The sequence below is a fragment of the Drosophila mauritiana genome, chromosome 2L, assembly GCF_004382145.1.
Source record: "Drosophila mauritiana strain mau12 chromosome 2L, ASM438214v1, whole genome shotgun sequence".
NCBI classification, from domain to species: Eukaryota; Metazoa; Arthropoda; class Insecta; order Diptera; family Drosophilidae; genus Drosophila; species Drosophila mauritiana.
In genome coordinates this window covers 17443976-17455886 of record NC_046667.1, presented here as the reverse complement: position 1 = coordinate 17455886, position 11911 = coordinate 17443976, and the positions used below count along the sequence as shown (strand labels likewise).

Genomic DNA, 11911 nt, shown 5'->3' with positions numbered 1-11911 from the left:
TTTAACGATTCTGCTCCCCAGCATTTTTTCCTCATACCAACAAGGAATATGCTCCAGTGCTGGCATATCTTCTCCTCTGTTTGTCCATTTTTTCATTTTTTTCCCCAGCCAGCTTGTTATTGTTGCTTTTTGCTTTTTAATGCGCATTTGTAGTAATCAGTGGTGGTCGTTCAGCACTACAAAGTGTCACAGGACGAGACGCCTACATCCCTCTCAAGAGGTAATATGGTATTCTCCGAAATGTTGACTTCAGATTTAATGAAAATACAAACAGATCTGAAGCTTTGCATTGTAGACAAATAAAAAGATGACATTTTCTAGCGTAATATTTCTAGATTTCATTTAATATGCATATCCATTCGCATTCATAAGGCAATCAATCTTCGGCTATCCTTCGCCAGGCAGCCAATTCGGTTCCTTTTCTGGCCCGCTTGCCAGTGCGGCGATGGCGGTGTCCTGTGAATTCAAGCAGCTGAGCAACTGAGCAGCTCCTGAAATATGCAGACAGATGAGCCGGCAACAACCATCACCCACGACAGCAACAATGGCAATGCGATGATGGCAAACTGTTATTATGCAAACAAATTACATGGCGGATATTTCACTGTGGGAAAATAAACGTCTCGAATTACAGAGGAGTGTACCATGTGGGATTTATATTAAAAATCTGAGAAATACTTTATATGACTGTAAAATTCTTCACTGCGGCTAGATTCAAATAATAAAGTAATATGATCGTCATAATATGCATACAGAAACTATAAATGAACCACAAACTATTTTCTAACTCTCAAAAAGTGAATAAAGGACCAAAATATCCTGGGGAATATAACACTTAGCTTGTTTTTCCGCCAGTGTAGACTTAAGTAGACCACAACTAGAGCTCTCCTGGGTTCCCATGCGTAGTTGAGCAGTTATTATTTGGCCATTTCGACTGATGCTTCGTTTATTGCCAAATGTAATTAAAATATCCAATTAGTGCAGGAAGCGATCTGCATATATGTATATGGGCCCTGCGGCCAGAACTTTTATGAGCTCCGTTCCCTGTTGGCCACATAACTAATGACCAAGAGAACAGCCCCGAGTTCGGGCGGCAACATAAATTCCCTTTTGGGTAAAATTAATAAAAATGATTGCAGTCGCCTGTCCCCCTGCTACGTAGAATGAATGAATGGCGCATGCCAGCTGTTGGCCAAACACGCTTTTGATTGCCAACAACACCCAGGAACTACAAACCAACATTGTTGTAAGCTGGAGCCAGGCCCAAAACAAAACATCAGGAAGGGATCTAGTGGGAAAAAATGGAACCCGTCTTTCATCAGAGCGTGCATAACAAGCAGCTCGGCTCAAACTAAAGCTGGACAGTCAGACAGTCATGGGGAATGGACCAAAACCATGGCAAAGAAATGGGCCAGGATGCCACCACCACTGTCCTGTCGCTCACTTGGCTCATATGGTGAGCGATAGGGATGGGCTTGGAAAACCATTTCGGATGTCCTTGGCGTCGCTTTCCTTGTGTCATGCCACTGCAAAATGACAAACAGTTCGCGGGATGTGATGCAAACCCAAAGCAAACGCGAGAAATAAGACAGGATCAGAGGGACATGAGATTGGGCTATAAAATACCTATTCATTTTATTTCCCAAGGCAAAGTCCACGAAATTAAATTAAAATTTTTCTTTTATTTGAAGACTGTTCTGGGCTTAAAAATAAATTAAATATGAACAAATAATGGCGTTGAAACTTAAGTATATTCGTTTAATTACATTAAATTAAATCAAATACTCATTTTACAATTTATTACATTTTCAGAAAATGCAAGTGTTTTCTCATTTTAATATTGTCCACATTAAAAGAACATTCACAGGCAAATAAGCCCAGGGCATCCAAAAAATTCCATTTGCTGAAGCCTGTCTCCAGTAAAGACCACTCCGTTTGACAGGCAGTGAGAAATCCTTAAACTCAGCTGCTGCTTAAAGCGCCTTTTAATCCAACATGGTGCTCAACAATGGCTTTTTTAGCCACCACCCGCGAAAAGCCACTAAAGCAACCACAGTGGTTATAAGCACTTCACATCTAATCAATTATGCCATCTGCACATATCGTTTTAGCTCTTAGAAAAGCACATTGGCCAATGCCCACATAACATTTAAATATGCATGAAGATTTTAAAGCACCGCGCCAAGGATCAGCAATTCAGCGAGGGAAAAGAGAGATAAAATATAGCCGTACAGCCAAATGAAATTGTAAGGAAAGCAGCACGACCAACGTGAAACAAACAAAGCAGAAAGGGAGGAAAAAATGTTCAGAAAGAAGCCCAAAACAGGGACAGGACACTCCAGCTGCAGAGCAATCGGGATCCGAATACGAATCCGATTCAAACTCCGACGTAGAATCAGCAACAGAAACGGCAGCCTGGATACGGAGAAGAATCAGAATCAGAATAAGAAACAGGAACCAGAGCCAACATTGCATGGCTGATGGTGCGCTAATTCCGTTAGCAATTTCACTTGCCAGCCGGGAAAGTGCGCAAAACACGAAAACAAAAATCATGGAAAATTCGGTGGGAGTCGCCGTGGAAATGCTCTTTATAAGTCAGTGTAGCATAGACATTTAGGCTCTGGAAAATTACAAGTATTTGAATAATGAATAGTACAGCTTTATTTGAATGGGCTGCTGGGTAGATAATAACTAATAAGAGCATAAAATAAATCATATTATATTACCCAAATAAATCAATTTGATGTAAATTCAATTCATAGATTTTGAACGTTTTTGATTTTTAACAATTGAAATAAGCTAAATTGGAGCAGAACTGAATTCATTCGATTTAATAATATATATTTGATGTGCAAGGATTATGATATGATATCCTTTAAATACCACCTATCTTGCCAAGACATTTTTCTCTAGTTGAGTCAAATAAACCTAATGAAGTAGTCAAATTTTTGGCTCTCCGGAAAATCAACTGCAAACGCACATATGCGTGGAGCTCTTGGAACAAAAACTCACTTTTCCGAGAAAACAGAGCAAACATCCGGTGTCTGACGGTAGAGAACCAAACAAATCTTACGCTGCAATGAAAAACGAGGCGAAACTGCTTAACGGCTGCCGTTTTCTGCTGCCATTCGTCCTGTCAAATGTGCAAAGGAAAAAAACCGGGGGATAACAAGGAAGCTGGAAGAAACGAATGAAATGGCCAAGCAAATTGTATTAGTGCGGGAGTGTGTTGGCCACATTGCAACAGATTAACGTGCTTTACTTGGCTTAAACATTAGCAAACAGAGGAGGGGGTAGTACATCCGTGATGGTCGAGGGGGAAAATGGGCGGAACCTTTGCCCCAAAAGTGGACGCCGCACAAAAGTAACGTTAATTGCATTGAGGGCACACATATGTGGTCCCAGCTGCCCCTGCACTGCCCTCCTTTGACATCCACAAAAAAATTTTAAATAAAGGAAACCACGCACACACTCACCTATTTGCTTTATTTCCTCTGGCTGGTTGCTGGCTGCTTGTTTCTTGTATTTATTTACATTAATTGGATTTCAATGTGTAACAAGCAGATACATCCGATATAAATTGGATACCAGAGCCGGAGAAAAGGCGTCCTCAAAGGCTCAAAGGAAAACTCAAAGGACTCAGGACTTAAAGGCCAGCAGTATGGGCAAATCTGAGAAAAAAATGGTAACTTTTTGCCGAAGTTCAGATTTACACGGGACGCAGATTTAACGTGATTTCGAAATTCCATTAATATGTACAATAGGGAATAAGTCGAATCAATTGATATATAAATAAATATTGAGTTAAGGCTTTTAATCTCTTCAGTTTTAAATGCATATTGAAGTGGTGTGGATGGGTGGTGCAGAAGATAAGCTTAAAAATCAATATAATACATGGGCTATCCACTCAATGACGAGATTAGAACTAATGGTCTAAAATAATTAAGCAGCCTCTGCAAACTGGCTAAGTCACTGGGTCATTGTGGGCTTAGTAGAACGGATGATGTGGCCCTGCCAACCGTGTTAGATGGAGTGTGTGTCCTGTGTGTGAGTGTGTGGAGGGCGGGGACAGGATCTCCTGCTAAAAGGATATGTTGGACTTACCCTAAGTACGGGGAAGCCGCAGCCAAGTGCAGTGGCGACACTAACAAATGAACCCTGTTCGGGACCATGACAATGGAGAATATGGAGGGTACGGTGGAAAGCTCAAGCATATTGAGCGTAAAACCAGAAGATTTAAAGGTACATGCACAAAGATGATACTACTTAGACATATGTCTTTCGCCCGGCTCCCTCACAATTTATGGTAGCAAGAAGGGCAGCCAGCAAACCATCATCAAAACCGGCCAGTGCAAGCCTTTCGCTCTCCATCCATCATGTTGGCAGCTTTTGCATAGACCAAGTCGAGTCCTTCGGCAGGAAAAGAAGCATCCAGGAGCTGGGCCAAAGGGGAAAGGCCGAGAGAAAGCCATTTCATTGTGCCAAGTGGCTGTTTATGATGTTTTTGCTTCCCGGAAGTTATCAGTTGCCCCGACCCAGGACCACAGTCTCAGTCTCAGTCTTTAGACCAGGACCATACCAAATCCACGACCGAAAGTCAACTCTGGGTGTTGCCTTAAAATGTTGTTATTTTGACATTTTCTTGCCTCACTCCTTGCCATTTTATTGCAGGCTGCTGGGAAAGTTCCACTCTAACAAGGGGTATTTAAGCTGCTAAAAACCTAAGTAAAAACTTGTATAATAATGTACAGTCTGAAAAGTGACTTTAAGACGAGCCCTTTTGATGTTTGGATGCTCCAATATTTAAAACTTTATAAAATAAAATAAACTTAATAAATTTAGCAATATTGCAGACGAAAGAAAACGTTGAAAAACATATTTTCATGAAAAGCTACTCACAAACAGAGTCTCAGCTTTCTATGTGCCGAATTGTATTTAAATGCAAGGATAGTACATGAGGTATGTTTGTGCATTTCAAGAGCATACGAAAGGGTTTATGGGTATTTGAAGGGAATATGAGCTCCGGTGCTTGCTGTTAAGCCGTATAGCATTTCTTTTTGGCCACCCTCAGGGCTTAGCGAACAAATGGTTTTCTTAAATTGTTTGCCATTTTCCATTTTTGGTCCCCCCAGTGCAGTTGTTATTGTAACTCTTAGTGCGGCCGTTGAAAGCTTCCTTAAATAAATTTTTTGCAGTTTACAGTTTCCGCATTTTGGTGTTGAAGACGAGCCTCAGCCGAACAGAATAACAAGCTGATGGCCAAAAAAAGAAGCATCCGCCTGTTGTCCTGCCCAAAGCCAATCATCAGCTGGCTTGCCTATTTGAGCAAGGCCCAGACCCCAAGCTTCCTGCTCTCGTTCGCTTTAACAATGTTAATAATCTTATTTTGTGCCTCAATGGACTTTTCCGTTCCTTTCTCCCTGGGCCATGGCCCTTTGTTCGCAGACGAGTGCAAAAAGCACAGCAAGAGCCAAATATGCATGGCATTTTATTGCATACCTTAAATGCAATTTTTGTAGCACAATTTTTGGCGCTGCTTTTTGGTAACTTGCCTGAATGGCGAAAAAACTTATCCACTGATTTTTGTGCCCTTCTGCTGGCCAATTTTTTCCGCTTGCACTGCGACTGCCGTTGGCCCAAACAGCAGCCTTTGCCATTTTTATCATTCCGCGCAAAGTTGCAGCAACATTTGTCCTTTGCCATTCCCAGTTGCCCGAGTCGAAAGGCTCTGAGCCCTTTGCAATGTCATTGGGCCACATTTTGCGCTTCGAAATAAAAGCCAGTTAACGGCAATCGCTTTAAATGACTTCTTGTTTACACTTGATATTCCATGGTATTTTTGAGGAATCGCTTAAACTTTTTTGAAAAAAACTCATAAGTATGTTTAATATAGTGATATTGTATTTCATCGAATTATTTATGAATTATTATGGTAACTAAAAATTTACTATTATGTTGTAATATAATTCTAACAATTATTCTTCTGAATATTTAATTATACATTTTTGTACATGTTCCATTGAAACTAATCCTACAGTAGTCAAGAGGTATTATGGAATCAAACAGAATTATACAATTGATAAAACCGAAATCAAACCTTAAAAAAGGAAACAAGGTGACTAAAGTCCTTTTACTAGACGATGAAAGCATAATAGACGAAAGCGGAAGGGAATACAACAAGGGCAAATGTGTGGCGGAAAAAATTATTCACGAGGAATAACAAAACTCAAACAGATTACCAGGAGCGTGAAACGACATGGAACGGAACTAAAGCGGACCAAAAGTAGTAAAAGAGGGAGTCGAATAAATAAATAAATAAAATCAGGAGCCAGCCCTGATTTCGTTAGGGGTCCTTTTCCGTTTCGACTGCTCCTGCTCCAAGTCCGATTTCCGGGCCCCTGCTGCAAATGAAACCCAGCCAGGCGAAACTCAAACAATAAATGGCATAGATAATGCCCTAAAATATTCAATTAGTTTATGGCCACGTTCGCCATTTACGTGTGCTCCACGGTTGTTCTGGGCCTGGTCAAACTGAAAAACTTCAGCTGCAGAACATTTCCAAAAAATTAGAGATGTTTCAACCGTCGTTTTTGTACCTTTTTGATATATTGTGTGGGTTTTTTGTTCTGTTTCTTCTATTTTTTTTATTCACGTACTCTGCAGCCCTTTTAATGGGCAGCCGTAAAATGAGAGCCGGAGAACAAGAGAAAAATGTTGCATTAAAATATTTTTATTGCCTGCTGAAGTGCAAAAGGAATATTTGCAGAATTAAAGGGCACGGCAAAAATTGAAAATAAAAATTAGATAATGGGCGAAAAGGGAAGACATGATATAACTTTTACGGGTCATAAACTCAGGTTCTTAGTGTGAAATGCTTCTGATAATGATACCCTTTAAAAACACCAAATATTATTGTGGTATAGAAAGCTCGTTCGATAATGAGGGACTATATGCAAGTGGAAAATTAAATTATGGAAGAAAATTGGTCACATTATTTAACTACGTGTTCATTGAAAGTGTGTACCTTGCTATCTTAAGAAACATCAGAATGCATTTCAATGACACCACACTTTCTTTATATCCCTGTTTCTCAACATCGCCTTTGATCTCTTGTCACATCTCAAAAGATTCTCATGTGTCAAGTGGATTCGCCTACTAATCACTCGGCCAGATACAATTCGCAATCACCGAACGAATGGGGCTCCAATCCCCCCACTCACTCACTCATTACTCACGCATTTGACTGCTGTCGCAGACAAATTTGGGTTTAGCATGCACATTTGCCAAAGCCCTGACAAATTAATGCACATTTGCGATAGCATCTTCAATTCAAATCACGCGACATGTCGCGGACTTGGCGGCAGACAGATGCCATTGAAAATCAAATGGCAACTCATTTGACGCAGCCCCAGATGTTTTCACCTTTCCATCAAGACAACGGGTGCGATGGCGTTGTCGCCGTCATTTTTGGTCGACATTGTTTTGGGCCAACGCGTTTGTCATTGTAGCCTGGCGCCCAAAACACTCATTTGCGTGGCTCCAAGTCTGCGAATCCACGCGTCCACGTCGCAGTCTTGCAAATGCGCAACAATTCGCTCAAGTGTAAATAAAGCCAAGAACATCGCGATTGGGAGTACGAGTCTGGCGAGGATGAACCTTATCCTTTTTGGCACAGCTCGTCCCAATGGCGTCTGCGGCATTGACAAAACACCTGCACGAGCGCCTGACAACGGGGCAGGTGAATGCTATTCTGGTTCCACGAATGATTCCACTTTTTATGCTAAGATGCTGCAATGGAAGAGGAGGATTTCTAGTCCTCGCTGCGTATAAGTAAAGCGGGAATAACGGGAATGCTATAGCTTGAAGCCGCCTCTGAAATGTTAATAAACCTAGAGATGTTATCCATAGTCAAGCTTACCATTTGCATATTCTACCAGATTTAATTTAAAAGAAGGCGATATGGGTAGCGAAGATTATTCCACCTGATTCGCACATCTATACATACTTAAATATTATTTATAAAGCAATGACCTGCTCTTTAGATAATATATTTAAGTGAATAAAAAAGAAAAGAAAATGGAGAAGTTGCTCGTCTTAGCATGATGGGAACTCAAGAAGTTCCTTAGACGAAATGGTGTCGTATTAGCACATATGTATTAGAAAATACATATATATAAAAAATAAGAAGCTAGTTGAATGTACTTACAGATTTCCTATTGTGCTTCTCTAAAAATATGGATATTCATTATGGCATTACCAACGGCAAGCAAAAGTAGGAGCATCCCACCTTCATCTCTGACGTTGGGGACTTGTTCGCCTTTCTGGCAACTATTGTCGCCTGCCACGCCCCCATCGCAGACTCAGACAATCGCATGACATGTATAAATGCAGAATGGCATAGCGGCACTGTCTGTGCACTTCTGTATCTGAATCTGCAGTTGTGTCTGGCTGTCTGTCTTTTTGCGAGTGTCTGTGCTCATGGCGAGGTGAATGCATTTGGCGCACACGTGCTTTCTGGCATTACCACCTCGAACTCCCCAGTTGCTCGTATTTTGAGGATCCCATCTCCCCACTATATAATGTATTTGCGCCTGGGCCCAAGCGGCAACGATTCTAAAGGACGTCGCTGTTGTGAGAGGTCCTTGGGTGGGCTAGGCAACACGTTGCCACCGGAGAGATAATAAGTCTGACGTAAATTAGTTAGCCATTTTGAGTTATGAATGCGCATTTCAGCGGATTGCTTTGCCATTGCTGGAGTACTGCGAAATGGATCGGAATAATTTCCACTAAGCTTTTTCCCGCTAATGAAAGTTAAAAGAGATTCTTGGACTGCAAAAGGTTTTCGATGCCCAAAGAGGTTATTGTTGGCATAGCAGCAGAATTAATCTGTTTAAACTCATTTCGAATCTAAACTTACTAATTAGACAGATCGCATTATTCCTGATAATGGTATTAGGCATTTTTATTATTTTTTTTACTTTGAAATGTCAACTAGCTGAACTAATTATTTATCAGCCAAGGATGACCTGAACTTTTGTGTTTCAAACGAAATCACCTTGACTTCCCTATCCCAAACAACTTGTCTGTCCAAATGGCACTGCTACATATTTTATGCCAAGAAATACGATGTACGCATAATTAAGCATTTCATGGTGCAAACAAGCACACTCAGAGTCTGGTGACTAATATGCCCAATCATAAAACTAATCCTCATGGCAGAGGAAAAACCTCATTAAAATAACGCATACGCAACGTTGTGTGTTGACAGACGGGGAGTCCATAAAACAGGCAAGCACAGAGGCCATGGTTAATGTGTCTGCCGGCCCGAAACCAACCCAGGTTTTTGCGGCCAAGAAGTCTAACCAAGCGAAATTAACATAAATGAATTTGCAGTTGTCCGTAGGGGAACCCCATACCACAACCCTTGCCCTTCAAGTGCGAGAAATGCCCAGACAAATGGCCAAATCACACTGACCTGCAGTTTAATGTGGCGAGACGTGTGTGCATGCGGGGCTCTCATGGGCTTTTGGGCTCGGGCCCGAATTAAAGATGAATGAAAACTTGTGGCAACACGATATAAATCATTTATGCCACGCTAAGTCCAGAGCCAGGGCCTGAAATGAGTCTGGAGCCAAAGGTGCCAGGCATATTAAGTAACGCACTGGGCTTGGGCCTTCGATTCACTGGCTTTAAGGCGGAGACGAGGCACTAACCTACAGCAATATGAATGCGAAAAGTGTGTCAGCCGAACAAAAAAAGTTAGAGAGAGAGGAATCCTTTCAGGACATGCGCAGTGCTGTATGCGATCCACAAACAATTCGAACTTCGGGCCTTAACTGTTAACATTGACCAAGAAATTATTCGGAATGGCCAACGACGGCAGCATCCCAGAGAATTCAGTCAAGCGGCGTTGCTGTTACCGAGCACAACACACATTATCCTCGACTTTCGTTGGGAGCCCTGTGTCCTTCGCTGAAAATCGCGGGAATTCGTCGTGATTTACCGGCACATTGCCTGTTTATTTTTCCGCAAGTGGTGCTGGGTCGATTGTCTATTATTGACAGTCCTGTCAGTCGAAATCGAGTCAAAACGGGCCGAGGGGAGCAGAAAGGGCCAATAAAGTGTGTGTTAAGTGCTTGACTTGTTGCCATAGTTTTGGTGTCCTTATCTCATATATATAAATATATATATTCGAGGTGGCAAAACGAGTTGCTAATTAGCCTAAGGTGTGGCTAAGAAATGTATCAGCAATTAAATTAATAAGCTAACTTCTACCAAAAATCAAAATTTACATCAATATTAAGTGCAATCAAAATCAAATATATAATAATAGAAAATCGAAGAGTATCACAGTGAAATACATAAAAAGTATAAATATTGTTTTTGTCAAACGAAGAGAAGCCCACTAAAAACACTGTAAAAGTATATGAATCAACCAACTACCATAAAATCCAGAATACCAGGAGATTTTTTAACACAGTTAAGGATCGTACTTCAATGGTATCCAATAAATTGTCATACAAAAAGTATAAATAAATTCCATATTAAGCGATTAAATAAAAAATCGGATGACACAAAAAACAAAATAACACACGAGTATCGCATAAAATCAATCAGAATCCATCAGTGAACGGTGACAAAAAAAGTTCATAATAGAATTGTGCATAATTCATAATTCATTTTCAATGCAATGCAGAACAACTGATTCAAATTAATCCAAATTAGATAAAGTAAACAGGAACAACATATGCTTATTAAATCACTGATAAAAACTTCATTTAATCGAGATTCGTTTGACCCAAATCCATGTTAATCGGGAAATATAGCAGTTTGATCAAAGTGCAAATGGCAAGAAGCAGCGGAAATTTTATTGACAACACAGTGCCGGAATGCACATAAAATAAAACAAATATCAAATTGCAATGTTTTAAACGGCAAGCGGCCATAATTCGAATATATAAATGCATTAAAGTGCTCCTGCAAAATTGTATAACTCTGTGCAGTCGCGTTTTTGTGTTGGTGTCGCTTAATTGAGCATGCATTAAAATAATAGGCAATATAAATAATCTCGTCATAAATATAAGAGAATGCTTACATAATTTAGGCTTTTGAAACATTTAAAGCCACGAAGTAAAAAGCGTATATCTGTCTCTTTGTGTTTCCATGTGTTAGTGGCAGTGACAGTGCGGATGAAATAAATGCTTTAATTAAATACACGGCATAAACAATCGGCCAGCTCGGATTACCATTGGGAGTACGCAGAAAAAAGATTCAGCTGGTAAGCTTAGACTCGCAATAATTGCATCAGGCGGCGATGAAAATTGAGCAAAATAACAAAGTCCTTTTTTATTTGAAATTAATTGACTATTCAACCACGAAACAGGTATAAATAACCTGCATGTGACCACTGATTGAACTTTATCAATTGATCCAATTTGTGATATTGAGTTGTTCGTAATTCCCAGCTCATCCACATATACACATTGAAATGCAGTTCAATTTAATACAAAAGAAAACTCTTGCGGAAAGACAAAACGAAAAGTCCTAGTTCACTGGTTAATAAATTATTCATTGATTGCGAAACTTATTGATGCTGAATTAATGTGGAAAAACAACAAAATAAAAGTCTCAAGCGGAAGGAAAGTCAGTCACATTTAATGTGATTTTCATTGATTTCCCTTTGGCATATAAAGCGAAATTAATTGATTTCTAATGTTGATAAAAGTAAAGTAAACAGAACACTTGACAACCTTCCCCCTCTGCACCATCCCCCGATCACCTACACCCCGCGCATTTTCTGAGTTTTTCCTCCTTTTTCTATTCTTACCTCCCCCAATCTTGGTTGTCAAAGTTTACTTTGAGTGTTGATTTTGGGGACGAAATAGCAAGCAAGTCTCCATCAGTCGAGGAG

General features: G+C 40.3%; 1 protein-coding gene across 1 annotated transcript; it reads left to right on the top strand.

The window, feature by feature from the left end:
• The first annotated feature begins 498 nt into the window (after nt 1-498).
• Nucleotides 499-618, top strand: LOC117135114. Its single transcript, XM_033295131.1, has one exon. The coding sequence runs from the start codon at nt 499-501 to the stop codon at nt 616-618; it is 120 nt and encodes a 39-aa protein (XP_033151022.1).
• The last annotated feature ends 11293 nt before the right edge of the window (nt 619-11911 follow it).

Bases quoted from the DNA above. Each gene is read 5' to 3' on its own strand.
- LOC117135114 (XM_033295131.1), top strand. From the start codon at position 499: ATGCAGACAGATGAGCCGGCAACAACCATCACCCACGACAGCAACAAT.